General features: G+C 53.9%; 1 protein-coding gene across 4 annotated transcripts in view; it reads right to left on the minus strand.

Annotated features, from left to right (window-relative positions):
- PAPLN (papilin, proteoglycan like sulfated glycoprotein) overlaps window positions 1-20,476 on the minus strand; it is a 37,640-nt gene that overhangs the window by 9,357 nt on the left and 7,807 nt on the right. For all 4 annotated transcript variants that reach the window (XM_033109328.1, XM_033109330.1, XM_033109329.1 and 1 more), the window contains 22 exons: window positions 19,773-19,833; window positions 19,355-19,457; window positions 17,080-17,210; window positions 16,010-16,133; window positions 15,473-15,553; window positions 15,212-15,384; window positions 14,928-15,051; window positions 14,353-14,479; window positions 13,115-13,322; window positions 12,378-12,560; window positions 12,013-12,154; window positions 7,040-7,120; window positions 6,616-6,874; window positions 5,315-5,435; window positions 4,865-5,003; window positions 3,469-3,943; window positions 2,632-2,769; window positions 2,339-2,463; window positions 1,914-2,064; window positions 1,151-1,288; window positions 359-486; window positions 136-244 (listed from right to left, as the gene is read on the minus strand). In XM_033109328.1, the coding sequence (XP_032965219.1) occupies window positions 136-244; window positions 359-486; window positions 1,151-1,288; window positions 1,914-2,064; window positions 2,339-2,463; window positions 2,632-2,769; window positions 3,469-3,943; window positions 4,865-5,003; window positions 5,315-5,435; window positions 6,616-6,874; window positions 7,040-7,120; window positions 12,013-12,154; window positions 12,378-12,560; window positions 13,115-13,322; window positions 14,353-14,479; window positions 14,928-15,051; window positions 15,212-15,384; window positions 15,473-15,553; window positions 16,010-16,133; window positions 17,080-17,210; window positions 19,355-19,457; window positions 19,773-19,833 (3,321 nt within the window). The remainder of the gene's footprint in view (window positions 1-135; window positions 245-358; window positions 487-1,150; window positions 1,289-1,913; window positions 2,065-2,338; window positions 2,464-2,631; window positions 2,770-3,468; window positions 3,944-4,864; window positions 5,004-5,314; window positions 5,436-6,615; window positions 6,875-7,039; window positions 7,121-12,012; window positions 12,155-12,377; window positions 12,561-13,114; window positions 13,323-14,352; window positions 14,480-14,927; window positions 15,052-15,211; window positions 15,385-15,472; window positions 15,554-16,009; window positions 16,134-17,079; window positions 17,211-19,354; window positions 19,458-19,772; window positions 19,834-20,476) is intronic.

Consider the following 20,476-nt stretch of genomic DNA (forward strand, 5'->3'; position numbering starts at 1 on the left):
ATTGTGTGGGCACCAGGTCTGGAGGCAGGAGTGGAAGGAGGAAGGGAGGGCAGCGGTGACAGCAACATCCCTGCAGAAAGGCGGACCGCCTGTGCGTGGGCTGCACAACCTCAGGTGCCAGGAACAGAGCCTTACCTGGACCATCTGATGTTCACACTTTCTCCTGCCACCACACACAGCAGCCTGGCCGTGTCACCTTCTGGCACCGTCACAGTAGAGGGCAGCCCTGTGATTGTCAGCTCCCCTGGGCCCAAGGAGGAGGCACTATCAGCCACTATGCCAATCATGCCCAACCTGTGCCACCTGACCTCAAAGGCCCCTGGCTCCAGGCACCCTTCCACTCAGCCCTGTACCTCACCCAGAACTCGGAGCTGGACCCATCGCTGGTCGCGGTCCTGCCCATTGAAGGCGACACAGGCATAGAAGCCACCGTCTTCCACAGCCACATGGCTGATGACCAGAGAGCCATCGGGCTGCAGCTGGTGTCTGGGGACCAAGCAGAGTCAGGTGACTCCATCCCACCCAACAGCGAGGGCCGGGGGAGGGGCAGAGTCTTCCTTTTCCCTGGTGAGAGGCTGAGTGGCCCCTACTGTTAAGTGGGGTCTGCCAAAGAGCCAGTCAGCCTTAGGTCCTCCAGCTGCCAGCACTCTCCTTTTCTTAAAAGATACCTGACTTTTAAGCCTGGCAATAAAAGTCATTTCAAGTTTTCTGATACAAAACAATTTTTCTATACTCATGTAGTAGGCTCAAATCCTGGTTCCGCCACTTAGGAGCTGTATGGTATTAACTTCTGTGTGAAAAACGGGGATAAAACAGCACCTACCTCAGCGTGGCTCTTCCGCAGACTGTATGGTGGACACAAGTCTCACACTTGGGGGCTCAATAAATATTAGCTATTATGGTTACAGCCAGAAACATGTCTGCTCCATTTCTCCCCCAGCCAGCACCTGTCAGCAGGCCCGTTACCCCTGTCCTCTAACCACACTCTGGAAAGGCCCAGAGACCCTGCGCTCAGCAGCTCCATCTCTCAAGAGCCCCTGACTGACCAGAGGTGCCGCCTGGCAGCTCCTTCTCCCACCAGCCTGCACAGAGGGCGGGTAGGGTGGGGCTGGGGGCCACAGAGCAGGGAGGGGAGAGGAGCTGAACAAACCTGGGAGAAGAGAGGGGCTGCCCATCTCTCTGCCACTCGATGGTTGGGGGTGGGAAGCCCTCAGCACGACAGGGCAACCGGATCCGCTGGCCTGGTTGGGCGTCTACCACACCAGGCTGGTTCCGGTCCAGGCGCAGCCTGCACAACAAGCAGCCCCACAGTCCTGAGAGGGTCCTTGCCACCGCTGCCCCCACCCCCATCCGTGCCTGGGGACTGGACCTCTGCCTAAGCCTCATGCGCCCCTTTCTCCCGCTCCAGCCACATTCGGCTTCCTAAAGTCACCCCTCTGTACTGGTGACCCCATCAACCAGCACCTCCGCTTTCTCACCACCCCGCTCCCAGAGTCTCAGGCTGTCCCGTCCGCGTCCTCCACATCTGCCTCTAGATCCTTGGCCTGGGCACCCGCCCGCCCTCTCCAGCCCCTCTGAAAACTGCCCTTCTTCAAGGCTGTCTCAGGCCCTTAACTCCTGCTGCTCTTCCCTTCCTGCATCTCCCGAATCCTGGGCATAGACCTGCACCATTTCCAACGGCTTGGGGTTGCAGGGAGGGCTCCCCTTCCTCCTCAAGAGGCTGAGCTCAGGGAACCGTGTTTTTCTAATCCTCGCCTCACAAAGCCCTGAGCAGAGGCCAGCAAGCCTGGTCCCAACACACACTGGTCTGGGGACCCATTCCCTTTCCCCTCCTCTCACCCACTGCGACCTCCACTGACCCTGGCCCTCAAGTGGGGGAGGCTGAGAGCAGGGTGGCATTGCTGCCCTGTTACCTGGTCGTGGGCCGTGGACGAGAGGAGATGGCCCCCAGGCCCCCAGCATCCCCCCCTAGACTGGAGTCCTGGGGACTGTAGCCCTGGGCTGGGTCCCTGGTCTGAGGGAAGTGCCTTGGCTCCACCTCAGGCAGCACTGCCGTGTGACCCCCTGTCATGAGGTCAGGAGAAGCAGAAGTGAGCTGTGGGGAGAAGGGGGGGGAAGGAACGGTGGGCCATGAGGCCGGCGGGGGATGTGTGGAGAAACAGGCCACAAGGGGCAAGACATCCACCAAGCCCAACTGGTACATACGGTCCCTGCCACCAGGGTGCCTTGGCCCAAGGAAGCTCCCTAGTCCCTCCAGTGTGGGGGTGCCCAGGCCCTTCCAGCCAACCCCTCCCTTCCTGGGGCCAATAAGAACCCATTGGAGGTGGGGGACAGAGACCTGTAATGCGAAGCTGGATCTTCTGAGAGTCACGGCCCTGCCTGGAGCTGCCACAGCTGTAGGTGCCAGCATCCTCTGTCCGCAGGGGGCTGATGACCAGGGAGCCATCAGGCTGCAGCCTGTGCCTGAATGAGGGGGTGGGGGCTTGCGCTCTGGGCTCCTGAGAACCATAATGAGCCCAACCCCCCTCAGGCCCCAGAGCTCCTGGCGGACGGGCCAATAGCCCCACACTCACGTTGCCAGCCCAGGGGAAAGCTGAGGGGCTGCCACCAGGGAAGGACTCCCACACACACCTGTCAGAGGAGATGGGCTGCCCGTCTTTCTGCCACCTGGTATGGGGGTCCAGGGAGGTGTCATCTGCACAGAAAAGCTGCACCAACTGCCCCAGGGCCGCCTGGACCAGAGAGGGCTCCACGCCTGTCAAGCTAATCCTGGAAAGGGGAGGTAAGGACCTGACCTACTGGTATGAGTGCCAGGGCCAGTGACTACCCCTCCATCAGTGCCCATCCTGTCTTGGGCATTTGTGGGCCCAGAGGGTGTCAGGGGAGCACAAGCTCTGGAAGCCTGTGGACTCAGGAATCCGCCCTCCCAGCCTCCCTACCATGCCCCAGGCACAGCTGCCTCAATTTGTCCCTGCAACGGCAGCAGGGGACAGCAGGAGCGGCACAAAGCCCAGGGTGGAGAGTGGGGAGATAGCACACACCAGATTCACACTCTTATTTATTTTGTTTTTCAATTTCCCCAAATCTCTGATATGACACAGTCCCAAGCATAATAGCAATTGGAACCCACACTAAACCTGTGAAATAATATCACCATATTACAGGTCAAGAAACTGAGGCGTGGAGAAGTCAGATGACTTGCCAAAGGTCATGAAGCCCATAAGCTTGAATACACTGGCAAGATCTGCTGGGGAAGCCAGGCGCCACCATGTACTGGCTGCCTGACCGCCGAAGCCTGAGCTTCCCCAGGTGTAGAATGAAGGTAATGAGGCCTCCAGGCAAGGCTGTTTGGAGGCTTCAAGGTTAGGGATGGGGAGGGAGGGCTGGCTGACCTTGGGGTTTTAGCTCCAACAGGCTCAGCCCCTGACCTGGGTCCCTCTCCCCCAACCTGGGAAAGGGGGGCCTTACCTGTAGGAGGAGCTATGGGAGGGTGGTGCTGGCCGACTGGCCTCTCCGCCCAGTCCAGGAGCGCTGGGCCTCAGCTCCTGGCCCCAGGGCCGTTCTAAGGCCTGCGTGTGGTACCCCTCCCTGGGCCCAGGCTCTGGGTCTTGCCACTGGAGGCCACCAGAAGGCAAGGCCTTTCTCTGGACCGTGGCCCCGGGCCTGTGCTGGCTGGCCTCCTGCTGGCCTCCAGGACTGCTGCTGCCACCCTCTCTGTGGGTGCTCTGGCCAGAGGCCCCAGGCTTGGGTTGGTGGGGCCCACGTCGAGAGCCCTGGCAGCTGCTCATGCACTCCTCCTCTGAGGCAAAGTTATTGGCATTGCCGTGGCAGCCACCATACCAGAAGCGGTTACACTGGCCCACGGAGGCAATGAAGTACCAACGGGCAGTCCAGTCTGCACAGGAGCCGTGGGCGCTGGGCAGCAGGCACCGCACGGGGTATGCTGAGGGCAGGAGGATGCGGCAGTCACCCCAACAGGAACGGGAGCACGCCGACACCTCTGCCTGGGCCCCTGACCTGGCCATGGGGGCGGCCTGCTCACTGCCCAGACCTGCCCTGGGCTGGGACCACAGCAGCCTCAGAAACCAAACCGTACACCTCCCGCCACAGAACTAGAGCCCTCAGCAGGTCAGGGCCGTGAGCTCCCTGGGCTGGCTCCCTCGCACCTCTCCTCACCCCTGACCAGACTCCTGGAGGGCACACTCAGAGCAACCCAAGGCCTTGACCTTGATGTGCCGCTTAGCTCGGGCTAGGACCCAGGCCTGAGCTCCCAGGGGCCTATGAAGATGCCCAGCAAGGGGCCCGCCCGCCTCTGAATGTAGCTCCAGCCCCCACCTCCCCGTGCTAGCAGACCTCTTCCCAGCACAGCCGGGTCAGCCCCTCCCCATCCAGACGACCATGGCTGGCTCCTGCTTAAAATGTCCTGCAGACCCTGACCACCAGCCCGTCCGGATTCCGACGTCCCCATGTTGGTTCCCAGTTCCACCCATGCTCCATCCTCAATAACCTCCCTTCAGGACTCATCCCAGGCACGGTGGGGACACCCCGTCCGTCCCAGCACTGATAGCCCTACACCCTTTCTGCCCCTGGAGGGGGCTGAGTCCCAGGGGGAAGAAAGGGCCTTGCTTCTCCGTGGGTTCTCTACCTCCAACTCCCCCGAACTCCCACAGCAGCCAGACTGCTGGAAATGAGAACAGTCTGGGTCTGCTCTCTGGCCTGGCACCTAGTAGGTGATCAATCAATATTTGTGGAAGAAATAAATGAACTGAGCCAGTAGAAAGGTTTTTGGCTCTGGGCGGAGGTGGGGGGCACAGTGGGACCAGAGCCTCCCCACCAGGAAGGAAGAGGAAGGGCCTCTACTCACCATGGCTGGGCTGGCCCGTACAGCCTTCCCCAAGAGGGCCTGCTGCAGAGGCCACATTGTCATAGCAACAGCCAAACTGGGAACCCCGGCACTCACTGGGCTCATTCTGCTGGGCCTGGGGCTGATGGGCCTTGGGGACCTGGGGAAGAAGTTGGGAATAGGTCTCGCTTTTGCTGGGGACTCTAGGCTGCCTGGGGGAGGAGGGCAGGAAGAGGGAGAGACAGAATTGTGAGCCCACCGTGCATAACCCCAGTCTCGGGAGATCAGAAGCCACGAGAATGTGGGATGAAACCCCCATCCCCAGACCATCTCTGAAGCCTTGTGCCCTCGAGGAGACAAGCCAGGCCAGCAGGTTTCAGGGACCTTCTTCCTCCAAGGCCAAAGCTGCACAGTGGCATTGAGCAGGCTTGGGGGCTGGACTCCTGCCCCTCATGTGAATGGGACACTTACTGTGGAGGCCACTGCTCTCGACCCTGGCCTGTTCCCGGTGTTGTTATCAGCATAAGACCTTGCACAGCCAGCTTGATGGGGCCCCTCAGCCACAGACACCCCGTCAGGGCAGCACCCGTACCTAGACAGACATCACAGCCCTCCCCTCACCACCAGCCCTAATCCCCACTCTTCCAGGGACCCTGAGCTTCCAGCACCCAGGCTCCAAGGCTCCCTGTGCTGGGAGCTGAGCACGTGAGGATCCAAGTAGGTGACAGCATGTCCCTGCCTGTATGGCACACCATCCTATGGACCCCAGTCTCTCCCCATCTAATGACCACTCTGTGGCCACCAGGGAGGGCAATGGTAACACAATAGAGTTGCAGACCTGATAACTGGCAAACCTCCAACTCACGCTTCCCACCACAAAACCAAGGAGGAGGAAATCAACCTGAACCTGGCTGGATATCGTGTTCCCAGGGAGTTTTTACAAAATAGCAGCAGATAGGAGATGGGAGATGGGGCAGAAAGCGCATCAGAGGAATCCTGCATATACTTCACCTCTACAACCAGTACTTGGGAAGGAAGGTGAAAGAGGGGAGGATGAAAGCACTTTTGCGTGCCAGGCAGCCAGGCACAGTGTGATTTGTTTCATCCTCAGTCACCCCAACCAGTGGCTGTCATTGTTCCCAGCAGAGGAAGCCAAGATCAGAGAGGTTAAGTAACTTGCCCCAAGTCACCCAGCGCACAGCTAGTTAAGTGACTGAACTAGGAATCACCCCCAGACCACTGGCCTGAAAGTCTGGGCTCTAAGCACTCCAGCCCCTGAGGGAGTGGGAGCCTGGTTTGGATGGACAGCTAGAATCCTACCCCATGTGCCTTTCCAGGGCCTCAGGCTACATCTCCATAGGATGACTTCTGCAGAGAAAGCAGGCCTTACCACCACCACCACCACCATCCCACCACCCCTACCTCACTGCTGCCAAGGAGGAATCCAAGTCCTCAAGATGGAGAGGAAAGGAGTGGGCCTGAGCCATGGCCAGGCCTGACCAAAGTTGGCTCCCACCCCACTGCTCAGACAGGGCCAGGGGAACCCAGGGCAGCAGAAGAGACATGAGCAGTACCCATGATTTTGTAAAACACCCTTCCTGTGTTTCAAAAGTCATAATCACAGGGCAGCTCGGAGACAACCCCTCCGTGGTCCCATTCCTGAGCTTGGCAAACCCACTCCACCCACTCTGAGCAGAGATGCTGCCTGCCCCTCAAACGCCCCCCACAAACACCGCCCCTCTTTGACCTGGTGAGGAGGAAGAGGCACCTACCTGCTCTGCTTACAAGAGGCTTCAGGGCAGCCTTGCCACTGTGGCCCAAGAGACGTGGTATGACCATCAGGGCAGCACCCATGGAGGCTATGTCTGCAGTCATGAAACCTGGAGCCAGACTGCAGGGGCTGCTGGCGTGGGGACTGCTGCAGAGAAGGGGCTGGACCAGAGGCTGGCAGGTGGTGGGGGCTCTGGTTTCCTCTGGGGTTACCCTGGGCGGAGGGCTGCTCCAGATGTGTCCACCCCTGGTTTCTAGAATCTAGAAAGATGAAGCAAAAGACACATGATGTGTCTACCTGGCTCCTCACCTCCATAAGTGGCCACATCAGAACCCTCTCCTTCCATTCCCCCCTAACCCACTCACCCCTACCCTCAACCTCCATCTCCAGGGCCCTAGGGTGGGGGCTTCCACGGAGCTACTCACCTGAGGCGGGGACCTCCCGAGGGTCCAAAGACATCCAGGGGGCCCTGGACCTGGTGTGCACGTCCTGCACACTGGGGACATCTGCAGGGAGCCAGAGCAGGTGGGGGACAGAGGGACAGAGGAGAAGGGAGGAGTGGGCCCGAGCCATGGCCAGCCCTGCCAACATCTGTTCCCACCCCACTGCTCGGGCCCGGCCAGGGGAGCCCAGGGCAGCAGAAGGGACATGAGAAGCACCTGTGATTTCGTAAAACACCCTTCCCATGTGTCAAAAGTCTTTAATCACATAGAAAATGCTAATATTACATGTTCAACAAAAAGAAAAGTCAGATATAAAATTAGCACCTCTGTTTGATCCCAACATTAACAAAAAATGTGATACATAGTTTTTTGTTAATTGGGTTAATGAAAAGACAAGCAATTCAATTTAAAAAAGAGCAAAGAACTTGAACAGACATTTTTCCAGAGAAGACATACAAATGGCCAACAAACACATGAAAAGATGTTCAACATCATTAGTCATTAAGGAAGTGCTCATGAAAGCCTTAATGAGATAGTACTCCACACCCATAGGATGGCTGTAATCAAAAGTCTGAAATAATAAGTGGTGGTGCGGATGTGGACAAATGGGAACCGTCATACGTTGCTGGTGGGCATATAAAGTGATGCAGACACTGTGGAAACACTCTAGCAGCTCCTCAAAAAGTTAAACGTGGAATTACCATATGGCCCAGCAATTCCACTCCTGGGTACATTCCCAAGAGAAATGAAAACCAATGTCCACACAGAAACTTGCACGTGAATGCTTATAGCAGCTTATTCATTATGTCTAAAAGGCGGAAATAACCCAAATACCTATAAGCAGATGAATGGATAAACAAATGGTGGTGTATCTATATAATGTAATGTTATTCAGCCATAAAAAGGAATGAAGTACTGATACACGCTACAACCTCGATAAACCTCACTCAGAACATTCTGCTAAGTGAAAGAAGCCAGGCACGAAAGGTCTACTGATTCTTTTCTGTGATAAAATCCAGAATAGACAAATCCACAAAAACAGAAAGGAAATCAGGTTGCCAGGGAAGGGGGCTAGGATTCATGGGAAGTGATAACTTAATGGGTACAAGGCACTTTTATGGTGATGAAAATTTTGAAACTAGAGAGCTGGTAGCTGTACAACATGGCGAATACACTAACACCAAATTTTACACTTTAAAATGGTTAACCAGAGGTTATGTGAATTTTACCTCAATAAGAAGATTCCATATTAAAAGTAATTGGATTGATAGAAAGAACAGAGAGTAGATAATGAAAAAGCAAATATAACAAAATATTAATTGTAGAATTTAGAAGGTGGGTTATTAAAAATCATGAATTATACTATTAGAATGGGTGAATTTTACGGTATGATATTTAACCACCACAATAAAGTTATTAAAAAGATTTTTTCAGGACAGACAGATGGCTCAGTTGGTTAGAGCGTGAGCTCTCAACAACAGGATTGCCGGTTCGATTTCCACATGGGCCAGTGAGCTGTACCCTCCACAACTAGACTGAAGACAACGAGCTGTCGCTGAGCTTCCAGAGGGGCAGCTGGATAACTAGGTTAGTTAGAGTGCGAGCTCTCAACAACAAGGTTGCCGGTTCAATTCCCACATGGAATGGTGGGCTGTGCCCCCTGCAACTAAGATTGAAAACAGCGACTGGACTCAGAGCTGAGCTGCGCCCTCCACAACTAGATTGAAGGACAACGACTTGGAGCTGATGGGCCCTGGAGAAACACACTGTCCCCCAATATTCCCCAATAAAAAAAAATGTTTTTTAACATTACAAAAATTTTTTTTCATCATAAGATATTGGAGAAAAATGCAAAAGGCTGAGTAAATTAAGACAAAAGGAATTTAAAAAAATAATACATAGAAGACTTGCAGAACACACCCCAAATGTTCACAGTGAAAGTTTCTGAGTGCTTCCTATGTGTGTGGTTGGGTGGGGGTAGGGGGTCCCTTCCTTGTATTTGTTAATGTCTTTCAAATTTCATATAATATACTTACTATTACATAATGGAATAAAGTTACAAAAAAATAAGTGAAAATTCCGTTCCCATATGGACTACATCTTGCCAGTCTCCAGGGAATATTTTAAAAATAATTTAGGGTGGGCAGACTCCAGTAGATATGTGATAAAATCCTTGTTTCGTTTTACTGACTACCCCATCCAGACCAAAACCTCAGGCAAGGCTGATTCAAACTCTCTCCCCAGTTCTATCATCTTCTACCCGCCTTCTGCTTTCTCCTGGGCCCTGCATTCACAGCCTCCAGCCAGCCTGGGAATCTCTGCCTTCTGTCCCTCTGTCATCTCAAAGTGAGAGGCACTTTTCCGCCAAGCCCATCTGCCTCTGGCTTCCTGTCCTGTGACTCTTCTCTTCCACCTTTTCAGACTTAACTTTGAGCCCAGCACCTCTTTCCCACATACCCTCTGTGGCATTAGGCTCTGCTAGGCCAGTGCCCATTCCTTCATTTGTTGCTCTTTCTAGCACTTGAATTTTCACAGCCTGCCCCCCACCAGGCTTCTGCTTCCCACCTGTCTCCACTTCAGTCTGACCGTCAGGCAGGTGCCCAATTTGTCCTCCTAAGTAGCTTTCGTGATGTCATCTTCTAGCTCCAAAACTTTCACTGACTCCCCAGGGCTGTATTAGACAAATTTAATCTGCAGCCCTCAGCATCACTCCAGTCCTAAGAGCACCAACCACCCTCTGGACCTCCTGTCCCTGTCCTCACCCCCTGGGCTGAGGGTCGGTTCTGGGGTCTCTACTGGTCTCAGTTATTGAGCACTTGAAATGTGGCCAGAGTGACCCAGAAACTGAGTTTCACGTTCTTTACTTCAGAGTAATTGAGTTTTAAATTGAAATACTGAGGCTTGATTCATTTATAGAAAAATATCTCAGTGTGTTTGAAACAATGTGGGTAGTGAACCCACTCTGCCAACTGTACATTTTATGAAATCTAAATCTAGATAAAGTATGCCAGTGAAATGTTAGCAGCTGACTGGAGATGTGCTATAAGTGTACACTATACACTGGATTTCAAAGATATAATTTTTTTAAATCTTATAAAAAGAAAAGAATGTAAAGTAGCCTATTCATAATTTTTATATTGATTCCATGGATACACACACACACACACACACACACACACACACACACACACACACATATATATTTAATTGGGTTAAATAAAATATATTACATATAAATTCACTTGTTTCTTTTTACTTTTTTAACGTGTCTCTTAGATACTTTTAAATGACATGAGTGTCAGGCATTCTATTTCTACTGGCGAGCACAGCTCTAGAGTCTAGAAAAAGGAGGAAGCAGAGTTGCAGGGGTGAGTCCGGTGCCCACTCCAAGGCCCACAACCCAGTGGGCTCGTCATCAGACCCCCAGCCCCCTCCCAGGCTTACACCAGAACACACTATAGCGTTAGTGACAGTACCCAAACCACCAGAAATCACCTCAATTCTCATCCATCATGGACTTCCATGAAGCCTCAAGAAATCATGACACAGGAAAATGTTCACACACCAAACAGCATTAAGAGGAGAAAGCAGATAGAAAACCACACACACGTTACAAGAAAGTACACTAAAGCTTTATCCCACTGATGGATGGTATCAAGGGAAATCGAAGTTTCTATACACTACTTTCTGGATTTCTCCAAATTTTCCACAATGAACATACATAGTTTTCGTAATTATAAAAATAGCAATGAAGGTTTTTTTCGTTAACTCAACTGGCCTGAAATTCTCTCTCCATTTCCTTCCTTTTTACCCATGTGAATGCCTTTCTCCAGCAAGCTCAGGGCCACCTATTCCAGGAAGGCGTCCAGGGCCCTGGGACGGTGAGTAGCTCTAGGTAGCTGGACTCATGGGAGCCGAGGATTGTCCTGCTCATGCACCCTGAGGGCCAGGGCCAGGCCAAGGCACCCAGGAGCCCCCACCCAGCCTCAACACCACCACGGCCAACGCATTGCTTCTCCAGCACTGTGTGTTCAGGCAGCCTGCCAGGGACTCACCCCAAGCCTGGAAAGTCGTGCTAACCCCATTGTACAGATGGGCGAACGGAGAACCAGAGAGGAGAGGCAGCTGACTGTGCCCACACGGTTGTTCAGCAATGGAGTGGAGATCTGACCCAGGGTAGCTGTTGACTCCAGGCCACTGGTTCTTAGCCACACCACCCTGCACCTCCATCAGAATCCTACTGCCTCCACCACTCGCACGCAAGTCAGGGCCAAACACACCTCACAGAGGCCCCTCCCACCCCAGCTTAGCCCAACCCACAGCCTTCTTCAATATCACATCCTCACACCAAGCAAGTGCTGGCCTCTGCGCCCTTCCTCCTGCAGCATCTCATGCCTGCGATGCCTTCTTTCCCAGTGGAGATGCAGGGAAGGGAAAGGGGGAATACAGAAGCAGAAGGAGTGTGTGAAGACAATGTTTCCTAGACCACCTCCCTCCTCTGCACTTGGTCACTCAGTCATTCAACAAACACTGAGCGCCTACCACATGCTAGCTAAGTTTTGTATGGGGTATAAACAGAAATAAGGAAGTCAAGTACCCAGCTGTCAAGATGCTTATAGCTAGTAGGCCTAATGGCTTGTTAGCCATATGCCACCACTGCAGCACAAGGACGCTGACTTAAGAGTGACAGTGAGCTATGGGGGTAGGATGCGACCTCTGAAGGTCTGGGACCCTAGAGGAGGAGGGAGAGCACTGGAGAAGGAGTCCAAGCACCTGCTCTGAGGGGTAAAACAGGTCTGGCTAGTGAGGTTGCATAGAGCTGGACTTTATGGGTGGCAAAGGCTTCAGTAAAGGGAGATGTGGGAGGAGAGTGGCCCAGTGGCTGACACAGCAGAGGCAGGAAGTGCCAGCTAGTTTTGTAGTGGGGAAAGAAGTCAGACCCCTCCTGTCCTTACCGGGAGGGAGATGGCAGAGTTGTGTGTTACAGGGCTCCACGTCTGCAGGCTTCCACAGCTGCAGGTTCCTGCAGTGGCTGGGTGGCCCAATGGCACAGATGACCTGGCGCCTCCGAGTGCCCGAGCTGCAGCTCTTGGAGCACTGGGGTCCACAGGGTGGGAGTGGGAAGAGAGAACACGTGTGCATAGGGAGAAAGACCCAGAAGGTGGGGGTGGGGCTGGGGGTACGCACAAGAGAGGGAAGGAGGGAAAAGGTGCCTGGGAAAGCATGTCAGATCCAAGGACAGGCCCCTGTGCAGCTGCCTCCCAGAGACCCAAGGGTCCAGGTTTGGGCAGCAGGCATGGGGAAGGAGGCAATCACTCACTAGACCCCAGGCGCCTATGTGCCAGGCCTGGTCATTAAGGACAGGACAGTCATCATGCACACAGGGCTCAATGACAGCTGGCTGGTCCTCCAAGGAGCATGCTGTGGCGTGGAGCAGGGACCCCTGGTGACCCCGGCAAGTGACTCTCCTCTTCCGGACGCCAGAACCGCAGCTGACAGAGCACTGTAAGGACCAGGCCATCAGCGAGAGCTTGTCTTTGCCCAGAAAAGCCATGCTGGATTGGACAGCCACCGGCCTAACATGGAGGGCGGACAGCACCCTACTGCCCATGTCCAGCTCCCAGGCCCAGAGAGGCTGAGTCACTCTCCTGAGGTCACACAGCGTGAACCATGGCTGTTGACACCAGCCTGAGGCAATGTTCCATATCCCCTCGTTTGCAATTTGGACATCTGTAGGTGTTGGAAGCAGTAACCAGCAGACCCAGACAGTGCCAGCTCCTTCCTTGCCCCCAACCAACGTGTCCAAGGCAAAGCCTTTCCCACCCGGCCTGGGACCCTAGAGGAGGAGGGAGAGCACTGGAGAAGGAGTCCAAGCACCTGCTCCTTGTCCTAGCCTTGGCCACAGCTTCCAAGACAATCTAGCAGGTCACTTTACTTCCCAGGATCTGTTTTCACGGCGGAGGACAAGCCTTCCAACCCTGTCCTGCTGCTGCCCAGGCCCACGACCCAGCTCCTCATTTACGCCCCACCCCCTCCTGGGCCGGGCAGGGGTCTCACCTCTCCCCAGGGCTCCACACTCCAGGCTGCACAGTGCTGCAGGTTGCAAGCCTGCGTGCTAGGGGGCTTCCCAGGCAGACCTGCACACTCGGCCTCCTCAACAGCCTCCTGGATGCCAGTCCCATCGGACCAGATGCAGTAGACGGAGCGGGACTGGGAGCCACCTCCACAGGAAGCCGAGCAGGGCGCCCAGGGCCCAGTCTCCCAGCTGGCAGGAAGCAGGAATCGGTAAGGCTGGCCCGGCAGCAGGGGACCAAAGCCCAGGCTGACAGGGCACCAGCTTTTACACACAGGAGTGGGCTGGGGACCTCCCCAACCTGCCCCATCTTCTAAACATCCAGGCCTGTGAAGCTGGGGGCAAAAAGCTCTGCACCAAGGCCAAGAGCCAAGTCCTGCTCACCATCTCCTGCCACTGTGCACTGGGTCCTGACAACACAGAGCCTGGCTGCCTCCTCCCTCTCACAGATCTCACACGTCCGCACCCGCATCTCCTTTTCTCCTTCTCACCAAGTCCCTTGTCACCCCCAGCCAGACTCCATTTCCTCAGAGTCTGACCTTAGTTGGGGGATCTCCAGAGGGGCCACACTCACCATGTGTGCAGTGGCCTGGAGTGGCCGTGCCTGGCCCTGGTGCACATGGACCCAGAGGAAAGGGCAGTGCCCATCACACATGCAAAGCCAAGCCCACCACCGTCCCATGAGGCCAGCTGCCACCAAGGCCACGAGGGTGGAAGGACTGTATCAGCCCTGCAGGGAGCCTGTGGCCTGCAGATTACCTGTTCCCACACACACGCTGGGCCCCAGCAAGGCGCCACACTCTGGGCTGGTACAAGTAAGAGGCCCTTTGTACAGGAACAAAGGCATTGCAGACGCCCACAGACCCTTAGGCCCAATCCGGCCCACTCCTGGGCATCTGTCGAGCCAAGCACCTTGATGGCTCAGACAGATGGGACCTCCAGTGTCTTCCCCAACCCTCCTGCCACTCTGCCTAGCCTGGCCACTCTGGGCACTGTGTGTGCACACATGGATGGACAGAATAGCCCTAGGCCTCCTGCTCAGGTCCCTCCACAGTCTCCTCCAGTGACAGCTGCGCCACCCCCCCACACTCTAGCCACAGCTGTGGAAGCCCTAGGCCACCCAACCTCTTCGCTCAACACCTAAAGCAGCCTAGGCACCCCACTCCCTCCCACCCAAGGGCTTGGGCACCGCCATGTGTGGAGGGGCTGGCAAGGGCCTCACCGCTTGGTCTGTGGGCAGGGGTGAGGGCTGCAGGGGCGGTGGTTGGCCGGACGTGACTGCTGCTGGCACATGTGGTCAGGGTAGACCTCATTGTCATTTGTGCAGAATACTGGGCGGGACTGGTGACCTGCAGAGGCCCAGCCATAGTGGACAGCTGGTTAGTCCACATTCACCAAATGTGTTCTCTGGGCCAGGCACCATTCTGGACACATCCCAAGTGCCTCAAACAATCCCCTGGGATAGGTGCCATCATCATCCCCCATTTACAGGTGAGTAAACTGAGGCTTGGACAGTTTTATCTGTGAGTGACCAAGCCCCACTATAACAGCTGGTCATCAGCTCAGGCTCTGCCTCCACTGCCCACGGAGTACCATCTCCTATGAAATGCCACGGCCTCAGGGAGCCCTCTCTGGTTCTCTTAGCTTAGGTGGGGGCCCTTCATGGAGTCCCCCAACCCCTGGGTTTCCCCAAGGTGATCCCATGACAGCAGATGTCTCATCTACAGGTCCACCTCCGCCCGTCGGGCTGGAACGCCTCAAGGAGAGGACTGCCCAGTCCCCGGGCCAGGCCCTCACCTCCGCCACACTCAGCACTGCATTCACTCCACGAGCCATGGCTCCAGCTGAAGCCGGGCCCGGGGACACTCAGGGGCAGATGGTACTCATAGCGCACGCCGGGGCTGGGCTCCTGGCTGATGAGCTGCACAGGGGGATCCTCAATGAGGCCTGTCGCCAGTGGGGCCTCCTCCACCCCGCTTCCTGCCGCCCTCCTGCCGGCTTCGGGCCCCAGGCACCCCACGTCCTCCTGCAGACCAGGTGCCCCTTTCACGTCAGAGGCCTCTCCCACCAGCCCAGCTCACCTCGATGACCAGGGGCTCCGAGGTGGGGCCGCGGGCATGGAGCCTCTCAGGTGCCAGGTCCCCCTCAGCACCCCGCTCGTAGTGCAGGATGGTGTTGGCCACGGGCAGGGTTCCGGCGACCCCGATGGTCCAGTGCCCGTTGAGGTAGTACTCACCACGCACGCTCTTCACCGCTGTGCGGGGTGAGCCACCCATCAGCTGCCAGGGCCACCTGCTTCCCTGCCACAGCCCCCAGCTCCCCCAGATCCAAACTGTCCTCACCCAGGAAATTCCTGCTGGCAGCCACCTCTTCGATGTGGATGCTGGTGGCCCCCACAGGCACTATCAGGACTTGGTTGTAGCCTGAGGAAGCGGAGAGACTCTGGGACCACCCAACCACAGGGAGGGCTTGGCCCTGCGGCTGCTCAGCCCCTGGCAGCACAGATGGGATTGGGAAGGAAGAGGAGGAGGCAGCAGGGCTGGGCTGCTTGGGAAAGTGTGTTCCTAAAGGAGGAAAGAGTTTTACAAAGGCCCAGGGCGGGCAGGCTTGGGCACCCAAACTGACTGGGGAGAGGACGGATCGGGACAATGGGGACAGGATGAGCGGCAGTGTGAGATGACACTGGATGAGTGGGCAGAGGTCTTAGCTAGCATGATCCTACGGGCTCCTGTGAAAGGGTTTGGCCTCCACCCTGAGCCTTTTAGGTATGACCTGAGCTCCAGATCAGACCCTCTCAGTGCCATGAGGGTGGCAGAGCAAGAGACAGGCCAGGAAGGGACGGGCAACAGCCCATTGTCTCAGCTGCCTACAGACCCCACCTCTGCTGAGGTCCCTGGCATCAAAGGTTCCTGTGACAGGATAGCAGGTTGTGCCATCACCCCCACACTGCAGACACTTGTCTTCCTGCTTTGATGAATCTAGTTTGTGGTCACAGCCGACAACCTGCCAGGCAGAGGCGAGGGAGAGATCGGAGTTATAGACCCACCAGCATCCTAACCCTGGTTGCCTGGCCAGCTCAGGGAGGAGCAGGAACTACAGCTGACCCTTGAACAACACAGGTTTAAACTTCATAAGTCCACATATACATACATATTTTTAAATAAATATATTGGAAAATCTTTTGGAGATTTGCAATAATTTGAAAAAACTCTCAGATGAATCAGAACTATCGAGGTCTGAGTAAATTTGGATCTGGCCCATGGCTGACAAGCCACCTCTTTTGCCCGCTCAGCACCCATCTCCCCTTCTCTAGGAACACCACCTCATTTTCCTTTGGAGGCCACCTCTTTCCCACAGTTTTTGGATAGAGCTCCCCAACAGTGGGTTGGGCAAATCAGTAGGCTGTGCACCTCGCTCAAGAGAGTGGTTGAGGGGAGTCCCAAGCCAATACAAATCAGAAGTAACCCCAGGGCACTGAAACTCCTGGAAATGGGGCACCCTTCCCTAGGGAGCTGCCAGGCTGGGACAGCAGAAGCCTGGAGCTGCTGGTGGCCATCTTCACACTTCACAGAAAGAAGCTGCCTGATCCTAACGCTGAGCTACAGGAGAGGAAAGCCAAAAGGCAAGGAGAGAGAGATTTCCAGCAGCATCATTCAGACACCGGCAACCAGTAGGCCCATCCTTTGATGGTTTTTTTTTTCTTAAGTCAGTTTTAGTTGGGTTTCTGTAACTTGCCACCCACAGAGTTGCTCTTACTGTGGGGCTCCTTTTCAAAGGGTAAAGGTAAGAGGGTCCTAGGGCATCTGCAATGCAAGGCACCTTACAAGTTTGTCTTGTGAAGACATCAAGCTCATGAGGTCCACTGGCCCTGCTGGTGCAGGGCAGGGAAACATCCTGCAATAAGCCCCATGCCAGCTACAAGGTGGGGGTCTGGGGAGGCACAACTCACCCGGCAGCTGCCCTCCACACAGACGTCCCGTTTGCCAGGCTCGCAAGGCGTCCCGTCTACCACGGCCTCCCTGTGCTTGTAGTAGAAGCTCTCCCCCTTGGGGATGCAGGTCAGCTCACACTTGTTTGGAGCTGGAGCAGGCAAGAGAGGAAACCTGAGATCTCAGTGAGGTTCAAAGCCTATCCTAGCCACAGGGGAGCGGGGGGGAGGGGGGGCAGAGCCAGAAGCACACACATGGGGGGAGAGGAAACCTTAGCAGCAGCCCCCCCAAGTGGCTCAGAGTTGCATCTCTATCCCAGAGAAAGGGGTCATTCTCCACAAAACTGCTGCATCTCTGGAGATCAAGTCAAAGAAAAATTGCAGAATACGGGAAAAGCCAGACACCTAAAGAGGTCTATGTCAGTGTTATTTACAAGTCCAAGTATTAATAATCAGCAACTCTTTGAGAAAATTATTACCTACGAATAGAATGTTATACATGTTGACAATGCTGTTAAAAATTATGAAGACTAGAAAAAGGAACCCTCATACACTGCTGGTGGGAATGTAAATTGGAACAGCCATTATGGAAAATAGTATAGAGGTTCCTCAAAATATTAAGAATAGAATTATCATATGACACAGCAATCCCTCTTCTGGGTATCTAGCCAAAAAATCCGAAAACATTTATCTGTAAAGATATATGTACCCCTGTGTTCATTGCAGTATTATTTATGGTGGCCAAGACATGGAAACAACTGAAATGTCCTTCAATAGAAAATTGGATAAAGATGTGGTACATATATGGAATGTTACAATGGAATATTACTCAGATGTAAGATGAAATATTGCCATTTGCGATAACATGGTTGGATCTTGAGATTATCATGCTAAGTGAAATAAGTCAGAAAATGTCGAGAACCATGTGATTTCACTCATACGTAGGTTATAAAACTGAAAGGAACAAACAAACAAAAACTTATAAACAGACAACAGTTTAGTGGTTACCAAAGTGTGTGTGGAAGGGTGGGGCGTGTAGAAGTGGGCAAAGGAGGTCAAATATATAGTGATGGAAGGAGAACTGACTCTGGGTGGTGAACATACAATGCAATATAAAGATGATGTGTTATAGAATTGTACACTTGAAAGCTATATATTTTTACTAACCAATGTCACCCTGATAAATAAAATTTTTTAAATTATGAAGACTATACAATAATGTGGGAAGATGCCTACAACAGAATGCAAAATGATACTATGCCATAATTACAGATACGTAAATATAGAGAGAAAATAATGTGGAAAGGGATAGAATGAAATGCTAGCAGTGATCTCATTGTTTTGTTTAAATTTTGTCCTTTTTTTCTTGTTTTAATTTTGATATTTATCTAATACTATATACACATTGTTTCAACAGCCTAAAAGTGCTGATAGGATGTAATCACCTCCACAACAAAAAAGGCATCCTTCAACGACCTTTTTAACCTTTCCTCTGTGTTCCAACTTTTCTATAATACAGATATATTTAAATTATTTTCAACGTATGCTCACCTCAGGATCCAGGAGGAGCAATGAATGCCAATGGCCCCCACTGGGGCCACCCCCTTTAGCCAAGGCTCCCCTCCCCCCACCCACAGCACACACAGGATACAAATGTTCAATAACTTGGAATCCAGAGTGCCACAGGTTTCCATGAGTCATTTGCAAGTGAGCAGTGAAAAACTAATTCTCAGAAAAGTTATCCTAGGATGAAGTTATCCAGAAAAGTTATCTGGATGCATTTAAAATGTTTTAATTACATACACATTAGTGTTTTGTTTTCTTGCTGTTTTCCTTGAACTGTACGGCTCTAAAAATTAACAACATACACCCTCCTGAAAGTTACCCAGCACCCACCCTCTAGCCCCACAGACCCTGAGTACACAGGCTCTTGCCATACCGAGCCCCTGCAGTCCAAACGTAGGATCCCCTCCTCCCCACGGCCTCCATGCAGCACTAGCAATGCTCCACGGAGCAGGCCAAAAACGGCTCAAAATGGCATTCCACAGCCACGTACACGGAGGGAAAAATGGATGGAAAGACCCAAGGTGGTCACCACTGTTGTGTTTTGATGGGCACATGCTGAGGGTACTCCTGGTTTTTTTAAACGTAATTGACAAAGTGTGTAGAATATGGTGATGAGAATTGTGAAATGAAAAGTCTACATATAAAAGAGATTCCGAAAAGATGGGGACCAGCACAGGAAAACGCAGGGTGGGGCAGCAGGAACTCCGCTTTGGAGGCCACCCGCCCTTACCCCCATAGTAGGGCAGCCACTTGTACCGCCGGCCCTGGAACTCGTGGCCATCGAACTCCGAGCACTGCTCCGCCCGGAAGTCGCGGGCACCATCAGGGCAGCTCTGTCAGGGGTGGAGGGGACAAGGGAGGGGGAAGTGAGGCCACCCCTGGGGTCTGCCCAGCCCATTGGTCCTGGGGGGGTCAGGTCCTGTTCCCCCACCTCTGCAGCTTCAGGGAGGTGGAGTGGCCCCCAGTGTTACCCTCCAGGGGCCAGGGGCTTTGGGCGGCTGGAGGGGAAGCTGTCGAAGCTATCATTTTTGTCACTTTGGTGAGAGGTGTGGAAGAGGGTTCCCATGCAAGCCCGGCTGTGCACTGACAGGAGGGCCCCCCAGGGCTTAGATGTCAGCCTGGTAGGGGATCTGGAAAGGCAGCTTTACCTCAGTGTGGCAAGAGCGGTGATTCCGGGCGGGGCCCACACAGCTGGAGCCCCCATCTCTCCTGCAGGACAAGAGGACCAGGAAGCCCCAACCCCTTTGACCCAACACCCCCGGCCCACTCCTGGGCCTCTCCCACAGGCCCCTCAGCCTCTGTGGGACCCTAGGTGAGGGATGGAGGTGCCTGCACCCATAAATCCCCTTAGGGAGGGGCAGCGAGCCTCATGTTTGTACTCAGGAGAAGGAGACTCAGAAACTCAACAATCTGGAGTCTAACTCTGGGCCACTCGGCCTCTGAAGGCAAAGTTCCAGAGAAGCCCCAAATTCTGCCCTTGGAGATAAAATAAAATATAACATATACCCACCTGATAAAGCTACTTTGCCATTTAAGGAGTGAGTGACAACAAGGCACTTAGAATAATAGCACACCTCTTTCCCTTCTTCACACAGGCTCACAGGAACAGTGATTTAAACCCACCGACAGGCAAGGTGTCATCACCCTTTCTTTTGTGCCCACCCCTCTATGGCACCTATCAGAGTGCAGGGCACGTAGTAGGAGGTCTTAAATCACTTGAAGTGGGAAATACCTATATTTGACAAAGTGGCTGAAGGTAGAGAAACTGCACAACTTAGCACTATTGAAGATTATTAATTCAACAGGAATTACTGCCCTGCCCTATGCCCACACTGAGTTAGGAGCTAGAGAC

Source organism: Rhinolophus ferrumequinum, chromosome 6, assembly GCF_004115265.2.
Source record: "Rhinolophus ferrumequinum isolate MPI-CBG mRhiFer1 chromosome 6, mRhiFer1_v1.p, whole genome shotgun sequence".
NCBI lineage: Eukaryota > Metazoa > Chordata > Mammalia > Chiroptera > Rhinolophidae > Rhinolophus > Rhinolophus ferrumequinum.